This window comes from Cricetulus griseus (assembly GCF_003668045.3).
Source record: "Cricetulus griseus strain 17A/GY chromosome 1 unlocalized genomic scaffold, alternate assembly CriGri-PICRH-1.0 chr1_1, whole genome shotgun sequence".
Taxonomy (NCBI): domain Eukaryota; kingdom Metazoa; phylum Chordata; class Mammalia; order Rodentia; family Cricetidae; genus Cricetulus; species Cricetulus griseus.
The window spans coordinates 89,230,721-89,249,840 of NW_023276807.1; the positions used below are offsets into that span (position 1 = coordinate 89,230,721).

Below are 19,120 nucleotides of genomic sequence, written 5' to 3' on the forward strand. Positions count from 1 at the left end.
GGGTTTGAGTCAACTGGGGCTAGAAAACCCATGATAAGTTGTTCTTTACATTTGACCAGTTGTATTGCAAAAGGAAACATCTTTGATGAAGGTCAAGAACTACACTTATTGAAAGTGTGAATATTGAGAATACATCTGTAAACTGTACTATTTTGACTTAGAAAAATGGTGGTAATAGGTTCTGCTCCTGGATCTAATATCTCTCCAGTCAGAGGTAGTTGGCTAGGTTTATAGTACCAAGCATGAATTCCCCTTAAAATGAGCCTTAAATCCAATTAGACAGTTTTTGGTTACCCCCAAAATGTGTCACTACTGTACCATTGGGGATATTTTGCTGTGCAGGTCATTGCTGTGGTTCATAGGCTTTATACCTGGATAGGACTGTTGATTAGTTTTTCTCCCTTGGCAGCTTGCCTAGCAGTTTCTGATGCTATGAGAACCAGTCATGGAGGAGGCTTCCAGGTCAGTTACGTCTCAAGTCTTTCGTGTCCCGTGTCTGAAGTGTGCTGTTTTCAGCAACAGGATTCTATCTTTGAGATCTTGGAGCCAATCAAGGGCAATGGCTTTTCCTTCCTCCCACTTGAGACAGGGGGGTCTTACTATATAGCTCTGGCTGTCCTAGAACTCATTATGTAGCTCAAACTTGCCTCAAACTCAGAGGTCCATCAGCCTCCGAGTGGGGGATTAAGGGTGTGTGCCACCATTCTTTTTTTTTTTTTTTTTTTTTTTTTTTTTTTTTTTTGAGAATTTCCTTGACCATTCTGACCAGAAATTTGAAGGGAAGTTCCCATGCCTGCCTGACAATGGGGTTTCTTTTAGATGGTCCATGACTCTTGTGACACAACTCCACTTCAAACACACCCACACACACACACACACACACACACACACACACACACACACACACTCCATATATGTACCTTTAAATAAGCAGATAAAATAATGTTTTCCCCAAGGCTTTTCCAAAGATCCTCAGTATTATTTGTCTTTCCTTCCTTCCTCCCTGTCTGTATTATCCCTCCTTTTCTGTCCCCAGTTAAAGCCCCTCCCCCTTTCCCTGTTCACAACACCTGTATCCTATTAAACCATCTCTGGAGTGCACTGTCCCCTTCCCTCCCACGATCTCTTTCTACTTTCCCAGCTTCTATGGTTACTTTAGGTTGCATATTCACATCTAAAGCTCTAGAGAGCACATGTGGCATCTGTCTTTCTGGGACTGGGGAACTTTAGGGTAATATTTTTTCATTTCCACCCATTTACCTGAAAATTTCATGATTTTATTTTTGTTTACACTTGGGCCTCTTAACAGTGTGGCGACATTGTAGGGGGTTGGGCACTCACCTGGCTGGGCTGGTGCTCATGGAAATGTGGGGATGGAGACAGTTTCTTGGAAGTTTTATTAAGAACTTTTAAAATCTCAAGAACAATACCTAAGCAGGGCAGTTTCAACTCAATCAAGTTTTATTGATCGTCTCATATCATTTTTCCTCTTTAGGAGAATTTTACATATGACAATAAAAATTTACATCTGGTAAATATTTGAGTCAGCTGCACTACTTAATTTCCAGCATTAGGAAAGCATGGGCTGTTCAGCTGTGCAGTTCCTCTTTCTGACTTGTCACCCCAGTGAGGGGAAAAGGATGTCATCATGTAGTCAGCAGCAGAAGAGAAATTTCGAAAGAGACCTCACTGTGAAAAGGCAGCCCACAACCACCTCTGCTCTCAGAGGAGACTGAGCTCCTCAGTGAACATATCTGAAGAGTGGCCCTGTGTGTCTGTCCATCAGGCATGGAACCAAAGCGGATCAGGGAGGGCTACCTGGTGAAGAAGGTAAGTAGGGAAACCACTAATGAGGGTGGACCTGGAGAGGGGCTAGCCGAGGATTAGTGCTTGTTTCATACTCTGCCTGTCTTTGGCAGGGATGTTCCATGCTGGATCTATTAAGCTGAAATGAGAGAGCATTGCATCATATAGACAGTGTGTTGGGGTGGGACCATTACCTATTTCGTCTTAAAAGTGAATTAACCTAGCTCAGGCTTCAGCAAAGTTTGCCCTTACAAGCCTAAGAATTCCAGACTGCAGGGTGTGAAAGGTAAAAATCCAGATTAACTTTTTCATGTCTTAAAACACTTTGACTTTTGGGTAAAACACCTCAGATTATTTGTTACAGAAGTTACCTGGAAGACTGTTCACTTCTTATTTACACTTCAGGGTGTTGGAAGGATTAGGGGTGGGCTGGACAGGGGTGAGTAGCAATAAGTTGACAAAACAGTATAGCTAATTTCTCTGGCTTCTTGGACTTACTGCATGAAAGATGCTATGTTTTTGTTTCACGGTTATGAGGGTGGTTGTGGGTTACAAGTTCTTACAACTTTAGGAAATTTGTGTAACAGATCACCAAAATGGTAGATGTGTTGTCTTAAAGAATACAGTGGAGATGTGCAAATACTAAAGACTGCTTTGTGGCATGGGAAATTGAATTTTACTAATGTTTCTGGCCTTTCTTTTGCTGCAGTGTGTTCTCTGAGTTGGGAAAGTTCCCTGCACAGTGTATTCACACATAGGGGCTGCTGGCATCCTGTGGGCAAAATGCTGTGAATAAACACACTGATGTGAAGCCAAGTGGGTTCACCAGCTTTTGACTAAATTCATGGGTAGCTTTCTAACCAAATAAGCAGCAATGTGACTCTTATTTTCTTTTAAGCTCAATTAAATCCATTAATTAATTGGTTAATTTTTTTTTTTCGAGATAGGGTTTCTCTGTGTAGCTTTGGAGCCTTTCCTGGAATTTGCTCTGTAGACCAGACTGGCCTCTGCCTCCCAAGTGTTGGGATTGAAGGCATGTTGGGCCAACGTCCAGTCTTGGTTAATCAGTTTTTGAGATGGGGGGGTCTCACTCTATAGTTCTTAATGTGCTTGTAAGGTTAACATTGAACTGGTGGCAAGCCTCCTGACTCAGGCTCCCCAAAATTGGGATTACAGGAATGAACAACCCCACCCAGCTGCAACTTTATCTTAGAGTTGCATTTATTTATTTTTAGTTTCAAATAGGCTATGTCTATGGACACTAAACAGTACACATTGTGATCTAGTTCCATTTTACTTTGGGTTAGAAAGAAACTGTGAAGAGACTAAGATGTCAATACATGGGGGTGTGACAGAGTCAGGAGAAATACCCTCTCTAAGTTTGGGCACTGGGTTCTCTATTTAGCTCTGCTGGTTTTTTCTGAAGCAAAGATAGTCTCCATTAGTGTTCACAGTGTATCTGTGGTGGCAAGAGTTATGAGTTGGTGCTGGAGAACTCATGGGCCTTCAGTGGTCTTTTCTTAGGCTAGATGAATTTTGAAACATCCTTTCCAAAAAGAACATGTAGATGAAACAACTGGGTGTAGATTATTGGTAAACTGGCACCCACTCCTTCCCTCTCTGGGAGCTGAAAGGAACCATGGTTGATTGAACTGATCTCCTCCCTGATCACACTGAAGAGAATCTCAGTGTGTGTGTGTGTGTGTGTGTGTGTGTGTGTGTGTGTGTGTGTGTGTGTGTGTGTGTTTCTCTGTGTTTGCGTATTTGTGAGGGGGGTGCACATCTTCCATGGTGTGTGTATAAAGGTCAGAGGGCATCTTGCAGGAATCAGTTCTGTTCTTCCCCCATGTAGGTTCTGGGAATGTAACTCAGGGCATTCTGATTGCTGGCAGGCACCTTTGTCTGCTGGGCCACCTCACAGGCCAGGCTGTGTTTTAATACAAAATGATAAAATTGCTGTTATAAAGTTTGCATGCTTATACTTTTCAGTAACTATACCACAAAAATATAGATGATCCACTCTGCAATAAGTGAGGCCATTTCCCTAGAAAGTGGGGGTGGCAGATTCAGGACTGTGAAGCACCTGGATTTAATTGTTTTTAATCAGTCACAGTAATTCTCTCTGATTATTACCGATAGGTGTCAATCTAAGAAAGACTACAAGAGAGCATAGTGAAACTTCACATTGATTTTTATTTCCACAATGTAGGTCTCCCATAATTCTTGTGGAAATATACATTTACATAATATTCAATCTAATATGTAGCTTTTCATGTTGTTTTGCATTTCCTCAGGGACACTTATACACTTCTTGTAATATACAAAGATTTTTCTAATTTGGCACTTTACTGTTGTTTGAATTTTCTTTCAATGTGGGAATTCAAATCCAGGACCTCACATATGGTTAGGCAAAAGTCCTTTACTACTGAGATATACCCCAACCTTCCAATTTGGTGTTTTACGGGACTATTTGCTTCAGAAATAGTTTGTTGTTGCAGATGTAAACCTGAAACTGGGATTTTCTAATTTGACATCAAAATTTTCAGCTTCCTTATATTTTAAGTTTCTTTCAGTTATATAACATGTGGGTTAAAATATATCTATCTAGCTGGGCAGTGGTAGCACACATCTTTAATACCAGCATGCAGGAAGCAGAGGCAGGTGGATCTCTGTGAGTTCGAGGCCAGCCTGGTCTACAAAGCTACACAGAGAAACCTTGTCTTAAAAAACCAAAAATCTATCTATCTATCTATCTATCTATCTATCTATCTATCTATCTATCTATCTATCTATCCATCTACCTACCTATCTAGGAACCACAGTAGGTACCACATAAGTGAAGATGGACATCAGCAAGTACACATACTCGACAACTTGTGAGGTGTGTGATGATTCCAAATCAATCCTGAGGAAAGAGAATCTCCTTCTGTGGAGACTTTTTAGGAGTCATGGGTGTGGCTGCTCAGATAAAGGCATGCCAAGTAATAATAACAGAAGTCTCTTTTATGCAGTTGAAGATTCCAGGATAGGAATTACACATGCCTTTTTCCTATGTCTTATGAAATAATTATTTTCAGGTTAGGGTATTTTGGTTGGAAAAAATACAACATCAGAAAATGCTGGTGTAGGAATTTTGTCAAGTCTTGGGGTCATTGGCCAATGGTATAAACTGTAACATATCTCTTCTTTGTTTCTCTCTCTCTCTCTCTCTCTCTCTCTCTCTCTCTCTCTCTCTCTCTCACACACACACACACACACACACACACACTCTCTCTCTCTCTCACTGTGTTGTGTGTGTGTGTGTGTGTGTGTGTGTGTGTGTGTGTGTGTATGCGGCATGTACACAGTGTGTGTGCTGTGGTCACTGGACAACTTGCAGAGGTCGGTTTTCTTCTTCCACCATGTGGTTCCTGAGATTAGACTTCAGTCATCTGGCTTGACAGCCAGTGCATTTCCTGCTGAGCCATATCATGAGCCCATGTTTCTCTTTTTGTTCTGTTAGAGATAACTGTCCACATTTCACAATTTGTGTTTCCTTTTTGGCCTCCTGGCTAAGATCCTTAAATAGAGAGTATGGTTAAGAAGGGAAAAGAATGTGACTGTCATTTTTCAACCCTTTCATTCTAAATAGCACTCCTTGCCTCTGAGTTTGTCACTTGTGATTATTTTAAGGAGCATTTGTGTCCCTGTAGATACAGTTACACTAACATGATCTCTTTTCAATCTGAAAACCTCACAGGGAGTAGGTGACTTGCTCATTATCAAACAGCTGTAAGAGGAAAACCTGGGGTTCAAATCCAGGCAAAACCCCCATCTCATGATCCCGTAGTGCTCTAAAAGGCACAGATGTATTGCAAATAGCACTGGGTTTAGTAACTTCAGTTTCTTTCTTTCTGATTAAGGGTTGGTTTTTGAGAATTAGTTTATTATTGATTTCCTGTGGATTGGATGTTCTTATAACCAAAGCTTTAAAACAAGAGAAAATTCCTTCATGTTATGTCTCACATTGCCAGAAACTAGTTTCCATGATAACAACCCAGCAATCACTAGGTACTGAAGAACAGACTCAAACAGCAGCTTAAGACGTGAATATCCTGTGAGGCTGAAAGACAGCACAGGAATCATGTTGGTGAAAGGACAGAGGACTGGAGGTGGGTTTCCAAAGACTTATGGCAGAAGGTGTATGTTGTTGAGCCTGGTATGTATTGTTTAGCTCAGTGCAAGGTCTATCTTGTTGAGCCCAGTGAAAGATACCGATTGTTGAGCCCAGTGTAAAGTATCTATTGTTGAGCTCAGTGTTGAGCTGGTGTTGGGAAGAAGGGATTTGGTGGAGGTAGGAGTGAGATAAGAGAGGCTGATTGGGGAAGGGGTATTGATCAAAGTACATCATATGTAAGACATTGTTAAACAATAAGTAACTAAGTAAATGAACCAGAAGTGGGCAAATTTTATATAAAGACAGAACAGAACAGAATAGGGATTTTGTCTAAGAATTCTTTCCTGCAGCCATGCTGTATTCTGAACAGAATGAAATGATCCCTAGAAGTTTGCATTCCCCTCTGGTAGTAGTTACCGTGTGTGCTCACCACGTTAGGGACAGTTCTAAGCATTTAGTGCATTTATAGGCCATCCTGAGGATAACCATAGGGAATGGATACAATTATCCATTCTTTGCAGATGAAGAAATTGAGGAACTGAGGGGCAGAAGGTCTTGCTTAAGGCCCTCAAGATAACGCTTGGGACAGCCAATGTGGAACCAGGTGGTATAGTATTGGCATAACCCAGTGCTGTGTGTAACCACTGTAATCAGTTTTCATGTGGTCCTCATGGCTTCAAACTGCATTTACCTTCTTTTTCAAAGAATTCTTTTCTCTAATAGATGGGATCCAGGCCAGAATCATTCAGATGGTATTGCTTGCAAAATTGGGCTCTGACCTGTCTGTATTGTGGCTACTTTTGAGGCCCTGCCACAGGCTAACAGTATGCTAATATCTTTTAAGTGTATCATATCCCTTAGTGTTTATAAAGAGAAGTAGGTATTGATGCTTAGAAAAAAATGAATAGTTTGCTGAAGGTCTCTGAACCTGGAAAAGACAAAGGTGAAATGTATGCACAAATCTGAAATTCAGGAAATCAGGTTATTAAGCTCATTGCCCTTCTGTCCTGCTTATTTAATGTTTTTTTTTTGTCAGGGAAAGTCCACTTGGATAGAACTTACTCATGTAAAAATACACCACTGGATAGGCTTGTTTCCTTTCATCCAAAGGGTATATATATATATATCAAGTTTCCAAGAAGTTGTACAAATAGGAATCTAGATGATATGATTTATTACATACAGAAATGAAAGATTGATTTAATATAACCTCATTTAGTATCCTGTAGGTGTAGGAGAGTAGTATAACAATGTACAGTTCTTATGTAGTTTTGAATGATGCACAGTTCATACGTAGTTTTGGTCAAATTCTTTGAATTTGAGCTCTGCATTGACATATAAAAGAGAAGTTTGGAGGAAAGGGGAAGTTAGAAGAGGCCTTCATTTCAGGAAGTGTCTTGAAGGGCCCTAAACACTACAGTCCACTTGCCTCGGCACTGAGCCTCCCGTCCTGGCTTCTGTCAGTGCAGCAGGACACGCTGAACAAAAGGTTACACTCCTTTCTGTTAGATTCTGACTGTTTGAGAATGGAGACTGCATCGTGTTTATTCCTATACTCACAACACAAGGTTCATGTCTAAAACATAAGATATGTTCTGTCATTTGTGAACTTTTCTCATGGAAGTAAGTGCTTCAATAGACTTAAAAGAGATCAGAGAATCAGGGCTCCACACTGAAGTAACATTTATAGTACTCAGAAAAGGGGAAGAGAGCTCAGCTAAGGCACTACTTTTGTGATCACATAACACATATTCCTGGCAGTTACTATTCCTTTTGCATCAAGGGAGAGGATCAGGCATCATCACGGTAACCTGGTAATCGAAGTCTAAAGGGCCAGCAGTGCTACAAAAATGTGTAGAAATCAGATAGAAAGGGATATGAAGCATGTAATCGACTTTCTCACTTGTGCCTAGTTTACTTTTTCGTAAAATATTAATCAATATTCAATACTTTTCTTATCAGAGAGTGGACAAGTTTAATATTTTCCTTTGATAGATGCAAACAAAATTGTTTTCTGAAACTTCTACATGGTGGAACTTCCAAGCAATCTAGAAGCTGAGTGTGGTATCTCATGCCTATAGTCCTAGTACTCAAGAGGCTGAGGCAGGAGTATTGCCACAGGTTCCAGGCTGGCCTGGAGTAATGCAGGAGGAGGTGGAGAAAGGACAATGATAAGTTCAAGGTGACCCTCGCCTACACAGTGAGTTTGAGGCCAGCCTGGGCTGTCTCAAAAAACAAAACTAAAACTAAAACCCAAACCAACTGCTACCACCATCACCACCACCACCACTACCAAACAACAAAAATCCACTCAAAATTAAACTAGACATCCTTGAGCAAAATACTTATCAATTTTGCCTGTCTCTTCTTGGTCTAAAACCATTCAGTTTCTCCAGCAACTCTCCTGGAGAGATAATGCCTCCATGGAATTCTCTTGTGAACCAGCCTCAGTTAATTTGTAGCTGTCCTGGTCCCTGAATGAAACATGGGTCCCCAAGGTACCCAAGAAGCATAGAGTTTGCACGATTAGTCTATATTTAGGAAAGACATAGCAAAGTTATACATTCAATGTGGCATACTGGAAAGAGGAACAGGCCTAGTCTGCCTTCATGCAGTGACTTGAGGTTGTAGTATGAAAAGGAAAGTGTACACTATTCAGCAGCATTGACAACCCAGTCTATCACTGCCTGTCATTAACTGGGCTCCCAGAGGTCCTGGAAGATGGCCTGGCAAGTTGTTAGAACTGTGTGAAATCTCTTCTTGGGTGGCAAGTTTCTCCTTGAACTGGCACGGAAGTACCAGCCTCCCCCACCCATATGATGCTTGAGGAAATCCTCAGTGCTGGAAGTCCACTGTGTGATAGATAAAGGAAGGAGAAATCTGTGTAAGATGTATTGCTTCCTGCCATATTAGTTATGATTCCACTCTGTTTTTAGATTTCAGTTTTGAGTGATGTAAGGGATGATATGCTTGAGTTGGTATGAAAATTCCTGAAATATGTCCGTAGCTGAAACGAATATGATAAATGGAACATAGTAGAACCAAAGTCAGAAGGCATTAGTGTCAGGTGACCACCTATAGTAACTAACCTCTCAGCTTTACTTACTTTCGAAGGGCTAGCACATTTTTCGTTGTTTTGTTGCTGGCTTTGAGACAGGATGTCATTATGAAGTTCAGTCTGCTCTCAAAATTGTTAGCCTCCTGCTCCAGCTGGGATGACAGACAAGTTCTACCATGTCCAATATGACTTCATTTTCATTCTGAGAACTTCATCCCTTCTGAGACACATTTATGGACTGGCTGATAATTGTAGTTGTAGGAAACAGTTCTTGATCAATACTGAAATTAGCCTTTTAAATTTACATATTAAATTTGCCTAGCAAAATGTGATTTAGAAATATTGTCTGCACATTTAGAAAAGAATATTTTAAGAACTTAATCATCTTTCAAATGTAGGAAGGACTTAGGACTTAATAACACAGCATATTTTCATAAAAGAAAGTGATTTTAGTGTTTTGTTTCATGATTTTTCTACTCAATTATTTCTTTAAAAACCAAATAAAATTCATTTTAATGTAGTTTTCAGATCCCACTGTTCTTCCTATGATTAATCCCTGTTAATAGGACATGAACTTTGATGTTATTTCCCTAGTATTAGAGATAAAATTTGCAATGACCCATCATTTTCTGTGTTTTCAAAGCAATGACATATTCATTCACTTTCCAGTGTTCAAAAAGACTTCTGGAAGAACAGCTAGTGCTCTTAACCACTGTTTCATCTCTCCAGCTCTAGAAACCTTTCTTGACTTCCTATTTTCATTCTTTTGGAGATTTAAAGTTTATTCACCCAGTATTACATTAGTAAGACTAATGAACACTACATGCTCAGGTACTTTTAAATGTTTTTTTAAAAGTCCAGCAGACAGAGTAATGACATATGAGTGGCATTCATACATATGAGTCATTACACTTTGCTCTTACTCATTTCCTCCACCATTTTCTTCCCCATGCCTTCTCATACCCTCTAGCTGGTTCCCTTTGTCACCAGCTAGTCACCATTCTGCTTGCCTTGCCATCTTCATTTCTCAACTCTAAAGCAATTTCTCCCCTTTCACAGTCTATTTTCTAGTTTCATGATACACACACACACACACACACACACACACACACACACACACACACACGCACATATACACACCTGCACACATGGACACATACATATACACACATATAGACATACACACATATATACATATATAATTTTAAATCTAGCTACTACATGATACTCTTTGGGTCTAGCTTACTTCATTTAACACAATAATTTTTAGCTTTATCCACTTCTTGTAATGTCATGGTTTCTTTTTTTTATACCCTCGTAAAACTGTGTATGTCTTTATTTGTTCAACTGGTGATGGGCATCTAGGCTGGTTATTTTTGGCTTGGCTTTTGTAAACTGTGAAGCAGAATTGGCAGTATTTTAGGCAGTGGTTTCTAGATGCCAGATATCATGTCCAGCCATGTCCATGGTTAGCTTTATTTAATGCCCAAACAACCACTAAGATGTAGATATTATTATCTCAATTTTCCAGATGTAGAAAATGAGGTTTAAAAATAAATGTGCTTAAGTGGTATTTCTAGCAAGTGTTGGGTGTGAGATAGACCAGCTCAGGGCCTGCAGTTACCCAGTTTAGAAAGTGTTGGTGTGAGATAGAACAGCTCAGGCCTGAAGTCACCCATTCTAGCAAGTGTTGGTGTGAGATAGACCAGCTTAGGGCCTGAAGTGATCCACAGACATAATTTCTTAGAGTCATTATTGTCACATCTTACATTTGCCTTGCAAAATATGGTTTAGAAATAGTCTCTATACATTTACAAAGAAGATACCCCTCTGTACCTCAGGGCCTGAACTGTCCCTACAGTTTATGGCAAGCGTGGTGTTTTTTGACAAATGACATCAAACTTCTGACTAAGAGCTCTCTTGGTTTCATATCACAACTCTTCACCAATATATCTTACAAATCTTAAAAAAAGTCTTACTGGAAAAAATTATCTTACCTAACTTCAGTCTGCATTCCTTGGGTTGCTATCAAGGTAATGCTGTTTATTGGACCCTAGGTAATGCTTTTGAAAATCAATTGTTCAAGAATATGACAGACATTGAAGACCCCCTATGGAAGCCTCACCCTTCCTGGGGAGCAGAAAAGGTATAGGATGGGTAGGGTGTCAGTTGGGGCAGCAGGGAAGGAGGAGAGGGAGAGGGACCTGGAATTGACATGTACAATAATTTTCTTTCTAATAAAAAACAGAACAAAAAACAAAAAAATCAGAATGGTATGACACTAAAGCAAATGACAGTTTGCACTAAAGAGTATTCAGGCAAAGGCAAACACTCATCCATTACCAGTGAGAGTAGAAACTTATACAGCCACTTTAGAAATCAGTGTGTTATTTCCTCAGGAAGCTGGTGATTAATTGACCCCAAGATCCAGTTTTAGTATTCCTGGACATATACCTAAAATATGCCTCATCCTAATACAGAGATGCTTGTTCAGCCATGTTCATTGCTGCACTGTTCATAACAGTAAGAAATTGGAAGCAGCACAGATGCCCATCAATAAATGATTGAATAAAAAGAGAAAATCAGTTATTCATATTTTTCTCTATTTAAAAAACTTGTATGTGTGTATATATAATTCTAATGAGTTTTAATAGCACATATTAAGGACATTAACCTTAACTCAGTGACAGTATATTATAAGTATTATGTACTTTCAATTTGTTTTCAGTTTTTATAAGTATTTCAAAAATATACAGAAATTCATTTTAAATATGATCACGTGTCTCATTCTTTATAGTTTTTTTGCTGTCATGTAATGCACTAAGATACTTTGCACCAAGTGCCATGAGGATGACTGTTACTCACTGGGAACTCTACATATGACTCAAAACCTAAAACCTACCTATTGTGAGAGACTTTGTTTTATGCACAAAATGATTAAAATATTATATTAAGTTACCGTATAGCTCCCTTTATAAGGTGTATATGGCATACAAATGAATTCCATGTTTAGACTTGGGTTCCATTCTCAAAATATATTATATGTATCCCCAAACCTGAAAAAATAAAAAATCTGGAGCAATGGTGCTCCCAGACATCATTTTGGAAGAGTTCTGTTTGTCTGCTAGTCTGTCTGTCTATCCATCCATTCACCTACTTGCATCGCTCCCTCCCTATTTGTCTTTAAGTTGTTTTGAGAAATTTATCCAGATGCTAGAATTACTCAGTTATTCAAGAACCAAAGCAAAGATAGCATCTAAGGGGAAGGGAAAGAGTGTTAACATATTAACAAGGAGTTAAGTGACCAGGACTCCAGTCTCAACTTCATGTTAACTGGGCAAGCATACTAGGACAAGTCACTCCTGCCTCAGGTTTATTCTCTGGGTGAACAGAAGATTGAGGAAAGAAAGGGAAATATATAGGCATCAACAAGGGTAGGTGCTGTATTGGGCTGTCTGAGCGACAAACTGGTGGCTTGAGGCAATGGCATAAAGAACAGAGGAGCTACACTAAATCTCACCACCATAAGTCACCATTCCACTTTCAAGCTTGGAGTGGCAATAGAGCTCTTTTTTTACCTGCCTCCTCTTTATCATAATGCCCCTGCATTAGCTTTCACACGAACTTCCAGACATTCGTCTATGGGCATCGTGCGTGCATTCCAGCTATTCCACATCCTTGTCCAGGGAGGCTCTTCTCACCCTTCATAAATGCACAACAGCGTCTCACTGTGGTCTGAATCTCTGTTCCCTGATGAATAATGATGTTGAGCATTTTTGGGTAGGATTTTGGATGTCTTCTTGAATGATACACCCATTTCATGCTGCTGTCCCTTAAAAAGTTGGACGGTTTTTACTTATTAGTTTGCAGGATCTATGGATGTAAGTGAAAATAATTGAAGCTGTAAACCAGGAACGAATTTAATTAAAATTATTTCATGTACTGTCAAATTCTCTTCATTTTTGGAAAAGAGTAATCATTGTTAGTTTGGCCAGTTTTATGTCTGGGGCAGAAAATGCTAGTGTATTTTAGCAGCAAAAGATTATTTTAGGACTAGAATAAAGGAATCATTCGAACAAGCAAAATGATACTTCTATATGCATTTGTCCTCTTTGCATAAGTAGTTTTCCTTTTGACAATTGGATCCTTATATGGGGGCCTTTGTGTTCTACGTTGCTCAGCAGGATCTGCCGGGAAATGGTTGATAATTCTATTTGTGGTAGTTACAACAGGGTATCCCTGTGAGTCAAAGGATAGCGGCCAAGAACTTATCCCTTCTTTTTTAAACTGTCTGAGCATAGAGACCAGAAAGGACTTCCTTGGTCTAGCACAATGGTTAATTTAAAAACATGCTTTTACTAAACCTTTGATAATTTCATACAATGTGTATTCATTATATGTACCCCTACTCCTTCCTTCAATCCCTCTCAGATCTATCTCCACATCCTTGCCTTGGAAGTTGTCGGGACAACTTCCTGTCTTTTTTCCCCATATACTCTCAGATGTGGAACCATCCACCATAGTGTGCTTCAGTCACCAGGGTCTACACCTTTAATGAAAGCTGACTGTTCCTTCCAGAGAAATTACCGAGTGTCTATAGCTCCTAGTCAGGGGTGGAGGAGGCTTGTGAACTTTTCCCACTGTATGCTAGAATGGTGGCTGAATTCATCTCTTGAAGGTCTTCTGTAGGCAACCACAACCGTTGAGTCCTTGAGTTCAGTGCCCTGTAATGTTCAGAGGACACTGTTTGCCACTGGTCCTCCCTGACCTCAGGTTCTTAGGTTCGTTTCACCTCCTTTTCTACTGTGGTCCCTGAGCCTTGGGGAGAAGGTGTGGCATAGATGTTCCATCTGTGGCTAAGCACCCACTGACATTCGTTCTCTGTTAACCAGCTCCGTCCCACTGTCCACTTCGCAAAAAGTCCTCTGATGAGGCCAGAGAGCTTCACTGATGAACAGGAAGAGAGACATACATTTAGAGTCAGTTTGATACTCAGTCTATTTGGTAAAATAACAGTAGTAGGTTCAACCCTGGAGACTGTGAGCTATGAAACAATGTTTTGGTCATGTTACCGTACCAGACATGCCTTTACTCCTTTGGGGTATAATTTAAGCCCAATCAGGCAGCAGTTGTTTGGTTTCCTCCTTTTACCATGTGCTTGAATTCTGGTTATCAGGCTAGGCAGCAAGAGCCTTCATTGGCGGAGCCATATCACAAACCTTACTGTTTAGTATTTATCTGCCTCCCTTGTGGAGAGGAAAAAGAAAAGAAAACAAAGGCAATCATGGATATTTTGTCGAAAAGATTTTTATTTTTATTTTTTCATGTGGAGGAGTTTTTTTTTTTTTTTAATTAGGGGAAAGGGAATAGGAAAGGGAGGAGGGGAGTGGGAAGACTGGCCTGTGCTGACAGGAACAGCAGAAGAGAAGGGGGGCAGAGAGACAGGTAGAGAAGCAGAGAGAGAGAGAGAAAAAACAGACGTACACAGAGAGAAAGAAAGATGGGAGGTGGGAAAAGGTTTTTATCTTTATTTTTGAGAGAACTAATCCTCACAAGTTGTCCTCTGAATGCACTTACATTCTCGAGACCACATACACACACACACCTACCCCACCCATCCACCCACCCACACACACTCTTAAAAATAAAACAGAAAAGCTTGCTGACAGTTACTACTCATAGTGACAGGGTGAGAATGTGGTTTTTAGGTAAAGAACAGTGGAAGGTAAATCTCTGGGTGACAAGGTATACCACAAGAAGGACTAGTCCTATTTCTCAGTGAAGTATATTAGATACTAGCATTTAGAAAACAGTCTGCTTTGTCATCATTTTAATGACTATGAGCTATGTGCTCAATAACATGAATGAGTGAAGGGACAAGCTAATGCCCATTTCTGGCAAGGAAGGACACCACACTATGGCAATTTAACTGAAGGCTCTGGTTCACTTTTGTCAACTTAACACAAACCTAGGCATATCTGGGGAAAGGGGATCTCAACTGAGGAACTGCCTGCTCCAGACTGGCCTGTGGAGCTCAGTCTGGAAAGGGAAAATGTAAGAAAGGTAGCAGAACACCCCAGGGAAAGTGAGCCAATAGTCAGCACTCCTCTATGGTCTCTGCCTCAAGTGCTGCCTCTAGGCTCCTGTCCTGACTTTTCTCCATGAGGGCTTGGAAACTATAAGCTGAAACAAGCCCTTTCATCACCAGGTCGCTCTGGTGTTTTGTCACAGTAATAGGAAGCTAACCGGGACTGACTCTAAAAGGGAGGATACAAGGAAGTTTTAGGATGCAAAGGACAGTCAGTGAGAAAAGTGGGAGGCGACCTTCAGATTCAGAGAATACAGCCAGCTCAAGCAAACAGCAACTGATAGGAGATATAACGGTGTCCCAAGAAGTCATCACTTGGGGGGATTTATATTGAGTCAACAGAGATTGTCACAAAACACTTTTAAAGTCAACTCCAAGAAAGTATGAGTCTGTTCTGCTAATCGGAAAATACAGACCACAATTGTCCTGTCTGCCTCAAAATAGCTCCTTCCTGTCATTACAGGGAAGTGTGTTTAACACCTGGAAACCTATGTGGGTTGTGCTGTTAGAAGATGGAATTGAGTTTTATAAGAAGAAAAGCGACAACAGCCCCAAGGGAATGATTCCCCTGAAAGGGAGCACTCTCACAAGTCCCTGTCAGGACTTTGGTAAAAGGATGGTAAGTTGATATCACTAGCCACAATGACCCTTGTGTCACCTGCTGACCTTGGATGCCTTTTTCAAATTCTGCTTCCTAGCTCTCTCCTCCCCTCTCCATCCTTAAGGCTCAGTTTATGGACCTAGCTGTGCCACCTGCTGACTTTGGGGTCTATCTGCATTTTAGCAGTGTTTTCTAGGCAAGTGTCCCCTCTTGTCAACATCCACATTTTACACTGGCATTGCACTTTCTCTTTGTTGGAGCAGGTTTGTATCAACTGCTATGTTTCATGAGGGGCCTTGAAAGGGGTCATTTCTAATGGATATATATTATATATATATATATATATATATATATATATATATGTTGATTTTCAGTTTGTGTTGAAGATCACTACAACCAAACAGCAGGACCACTTCTTCCAGGCAGCCTTCCTAGAGGAGAGAGATGCTTGGGTCCGGGACATCAAGAAAGCCATTAAATGTATTGAAGGAGGCCAGAAGTTTGCAAGAAAATCCACAAGGCGGTCCATTCGTCTGCCAGAAACCATTGACTTGGGGTAATTTTATGAGTTTGCCTCTCTCTCCACCCTTTGATTTTCTTTTCCTCATTGATCAGAGCATTTCAGGATATGTAGGTAAAAAGGGAAAAGCCGGGGGGGCCATGAAGACTGAGTTTCAAGTTTGGATTCATGCTTTCCCTCTTAGTCAGGAAGGGTCAGCCAGTGTGAATGCCCATCCTGGATGAAGCCATTGGTGCGCTGACTTGATTAATGGCTTATGTGGTGCACTATTGATGACCAGGAAATTGGCACTTGTAATATACAGGTGGCCAGGGAGCAGCAGGTAATCCCAGGCCTGCTGGGGCTGGGAATCGGGTTCTTTCTAGTGTTCTTTACATCTGCTCATAAGTGCTTCTTTCTTTAGGGCTGTCATTCTTCTTGGTAGATTTGTTTTTTGTGTTAAGCAAGAGACACATTAGAAGGAATGCCCTGTTGGCTGCTTAAAATGTCTGACAAGAATTCAGTTCATATAGGGTGAGGTGAGAGGGCATGGGAGACATACTTTCAGTATAACTAATGTAAAAGTTGGCATGCCACAGGAATGGAATCATGTAGAGCTGCATGAGAACTAGAACTTCTCTCACTTGGGTATGGCCCCAAGAGGAGAAATCTGGTCTAGACATAGCTGCTGGCTTCAGACATCATGTGACCACATTCCTGGCCAGAGATTTCAGAACTAAGTGGGAATGATGCTCAAAATGCAAGGAAACACAGAGACTTAGAATTATTCTGAAGAGGCTATTTTTAGTTTATTATTCCAGGGACAAAATACAAAAAACTCACTGTTTTTTCTGTACCTATTTAACATACATCTAGAAGAATCAACTTAGGAAAAGGGAGATTTATTGTGGCTCAAAGTGCTTAGTTTGACCTATTTCTTTTAGTCCCACAATGGTGGTTGGGGCTGCACATGATGGTATATGTGTACAATAGAGCATATCTGTTCATTTTGTGATTAGGATATGAAAGAAGGAACTTATATTCCCAAATGTCCTTCTCGGGCATGTCCACAATGACTTGAAAATTTTTCTCCCTCCCTCCCTCATTCCCTCATTCCCTCCCTCCCTCCCTCCCTCCCTCCCTCCCTCCCTCCCTCCTCCCTCCCTCCCTCCTCCCTCCCTGTGTGTGTGTGTGTGTGTGTGTGTGTGTGTGTGTGTGTGTGTGTGTGTGTGCACGTTTGCACCTGTATGTGGGTCCATATGCATGTGTATGCAGGCACATATGGAGGCTGGAGGCTGATTTCAGATATCTTTCTCAATTGCTTTCTACCTTACTTTTTGAGACAAAGTTTCTCATTGAACCTGCAGCTCACTGACTGGGTGAGATTAGCTGACTAGCCTGCTGCAGGGATGGATCCTCCTGTCTCCCCCCACTACAGTGCTGGGATTGCAAGCTACTGTGTCCTGCTTTTTCTGTGGGTGCTAGGGATCCGAACTCAGGTCCTCATGTTTCCCTGGCAGGCACTTTTCTAAAAGAGCCACTGCCTTCTTGGCCACATTCCTTGAAGCTTCAGCCACCTCTGAACAACCCCAATCTGGGTCACAAGCCTTTAAGGCACAGATATTTGCAGGACATGCCAGATCCAAACTATTGTAGAGACTTTAAAAATTGTTGTTCCTGCAAAATTGGCCCAGGGAACTTTTTTATTATTATTAATCTTTTATTTGAATTAGAAACAAGATTGATTTACATGACAATCCCAGTTCCCTTCTCCCTCCTGTCCTCCCCTACCACCCCCTCTAACTAAAACCCTACCTATCACATACCCTTTCTTCTATTCTTCATCTGACTCAGCCTTTCTGCTCCCTCATGACCTCTGCATCCTTCCTCTTCTTCCCTTCTCATTCTTGTAGCTCCCTCCCCCCTCTTCCCATGCTCTCAATTTGCTCAGGGGATAGTGACCCTTTCTCTTTCTCCAGGGGACAATGTTTGTCTCTTTTAGGGTCCTCCTTGTTTACTAGTTTCTCAGCCCAGGGAACTCTAAAGCTTTGGCACATAGTGGGGCAACTCTCCATCTTAAGCACCAGGATTAAATCAACAAAGTGATTATTGAATTTAAGAGATATTAAGTGTATCTGCTAAATGCTTTGTAGGCCACGTGATTGTACAAGTTGGATCACTGCCCTTTAATTACTGCTGGTCTGGCAGAGAGATTAGGTTTAGGACTACTCCAAGGAGTGGGAAAGCTTAGCTACCGGAGGGCTCTCTAAGGTGATTCACCATTCCAAACGTTCCTTAGTCACCCCACTTTTGTCTTTGTACAGGGCTTTGTATCTGTCCATGAAAGACCCTGAAAAAGGAATAAAGGAGCTGAATCTGGAGAAGGACAAGAAGGTTTTTAATCACTGCTTCACAGGTAAAATGACGTGAACTCCCAAAGTGGACAGCTGGGGAGGGAAAGTGGTGTCCCACATAGCTATCTGCATGCAGTGCAGTGTGGTGCATAGTGGGTGCACAGGATTGTGGAATGCAGACCAGCAAACAAGAGATTAGAATTCTGTCTGTGTGGAAACAGAAACCGGGGTAGAAAAAGACTGTTTTTGTTCAAGATAAGGCTTCAGAAATCACAACTATACCAATCAAGCATCCCCTTTCTCCAATATTGAAAAAGCATTAGGAATAGGAACATCTTTATATGCTGATGAGTTATGGCAAACAAGAATTAAGATATGTAGCATAGAATTTAAACAATAATGTTGGGAGTGTCAGACACTATTCACAGGAAGGGAATAGGTGTCACCAGTGTAAGCAGTGTGAAAGCACATTCACTGGAACACGTGTTGCCTGGCTTCAAACTCTGGAGCTGCAACTTACCAGTCACAAAACTTTGGGTCAATAACTGTCTCTGTGCT

The 19,120-nt window shown here is 40.9% G+C and overlaps 1 protein-coding gene across 1 annotated transcript in view; it reads left to right on the top strand.

Annotated features, from left to right (window-relative positions):
- The first annotated feature begins 1,788 nt into the window (after positions 1 to 1,788).
- The window catches only part of Plek (pleckstrin), a 34,310-nt gene continuing 16,978 nt past the window's right edge, over positions 1,789 to 19,120 (top strand). Inside the window, exons 1-4 of the mRNA XM_027388081.2 lie at positions 1,789 to 1,830; positions 15,572 to 15,727; positions 16,084 to 16,265; positions 18,533 to 18,624. Of these exons, the coding sequence (XP_027243882.1) occupies positions 1,789 to 1,830; positions 15,572 to 15,727; positions 16,084 to 16,265; positions 18,533 to 18,624 (472 nt within the window). The remainder of the gene's footprint in view (positions 1,831 to 15,571; positions 15,728 to 16,083; positions 16,266 to 18,532; positions 18,625 to 19,120) is intronic.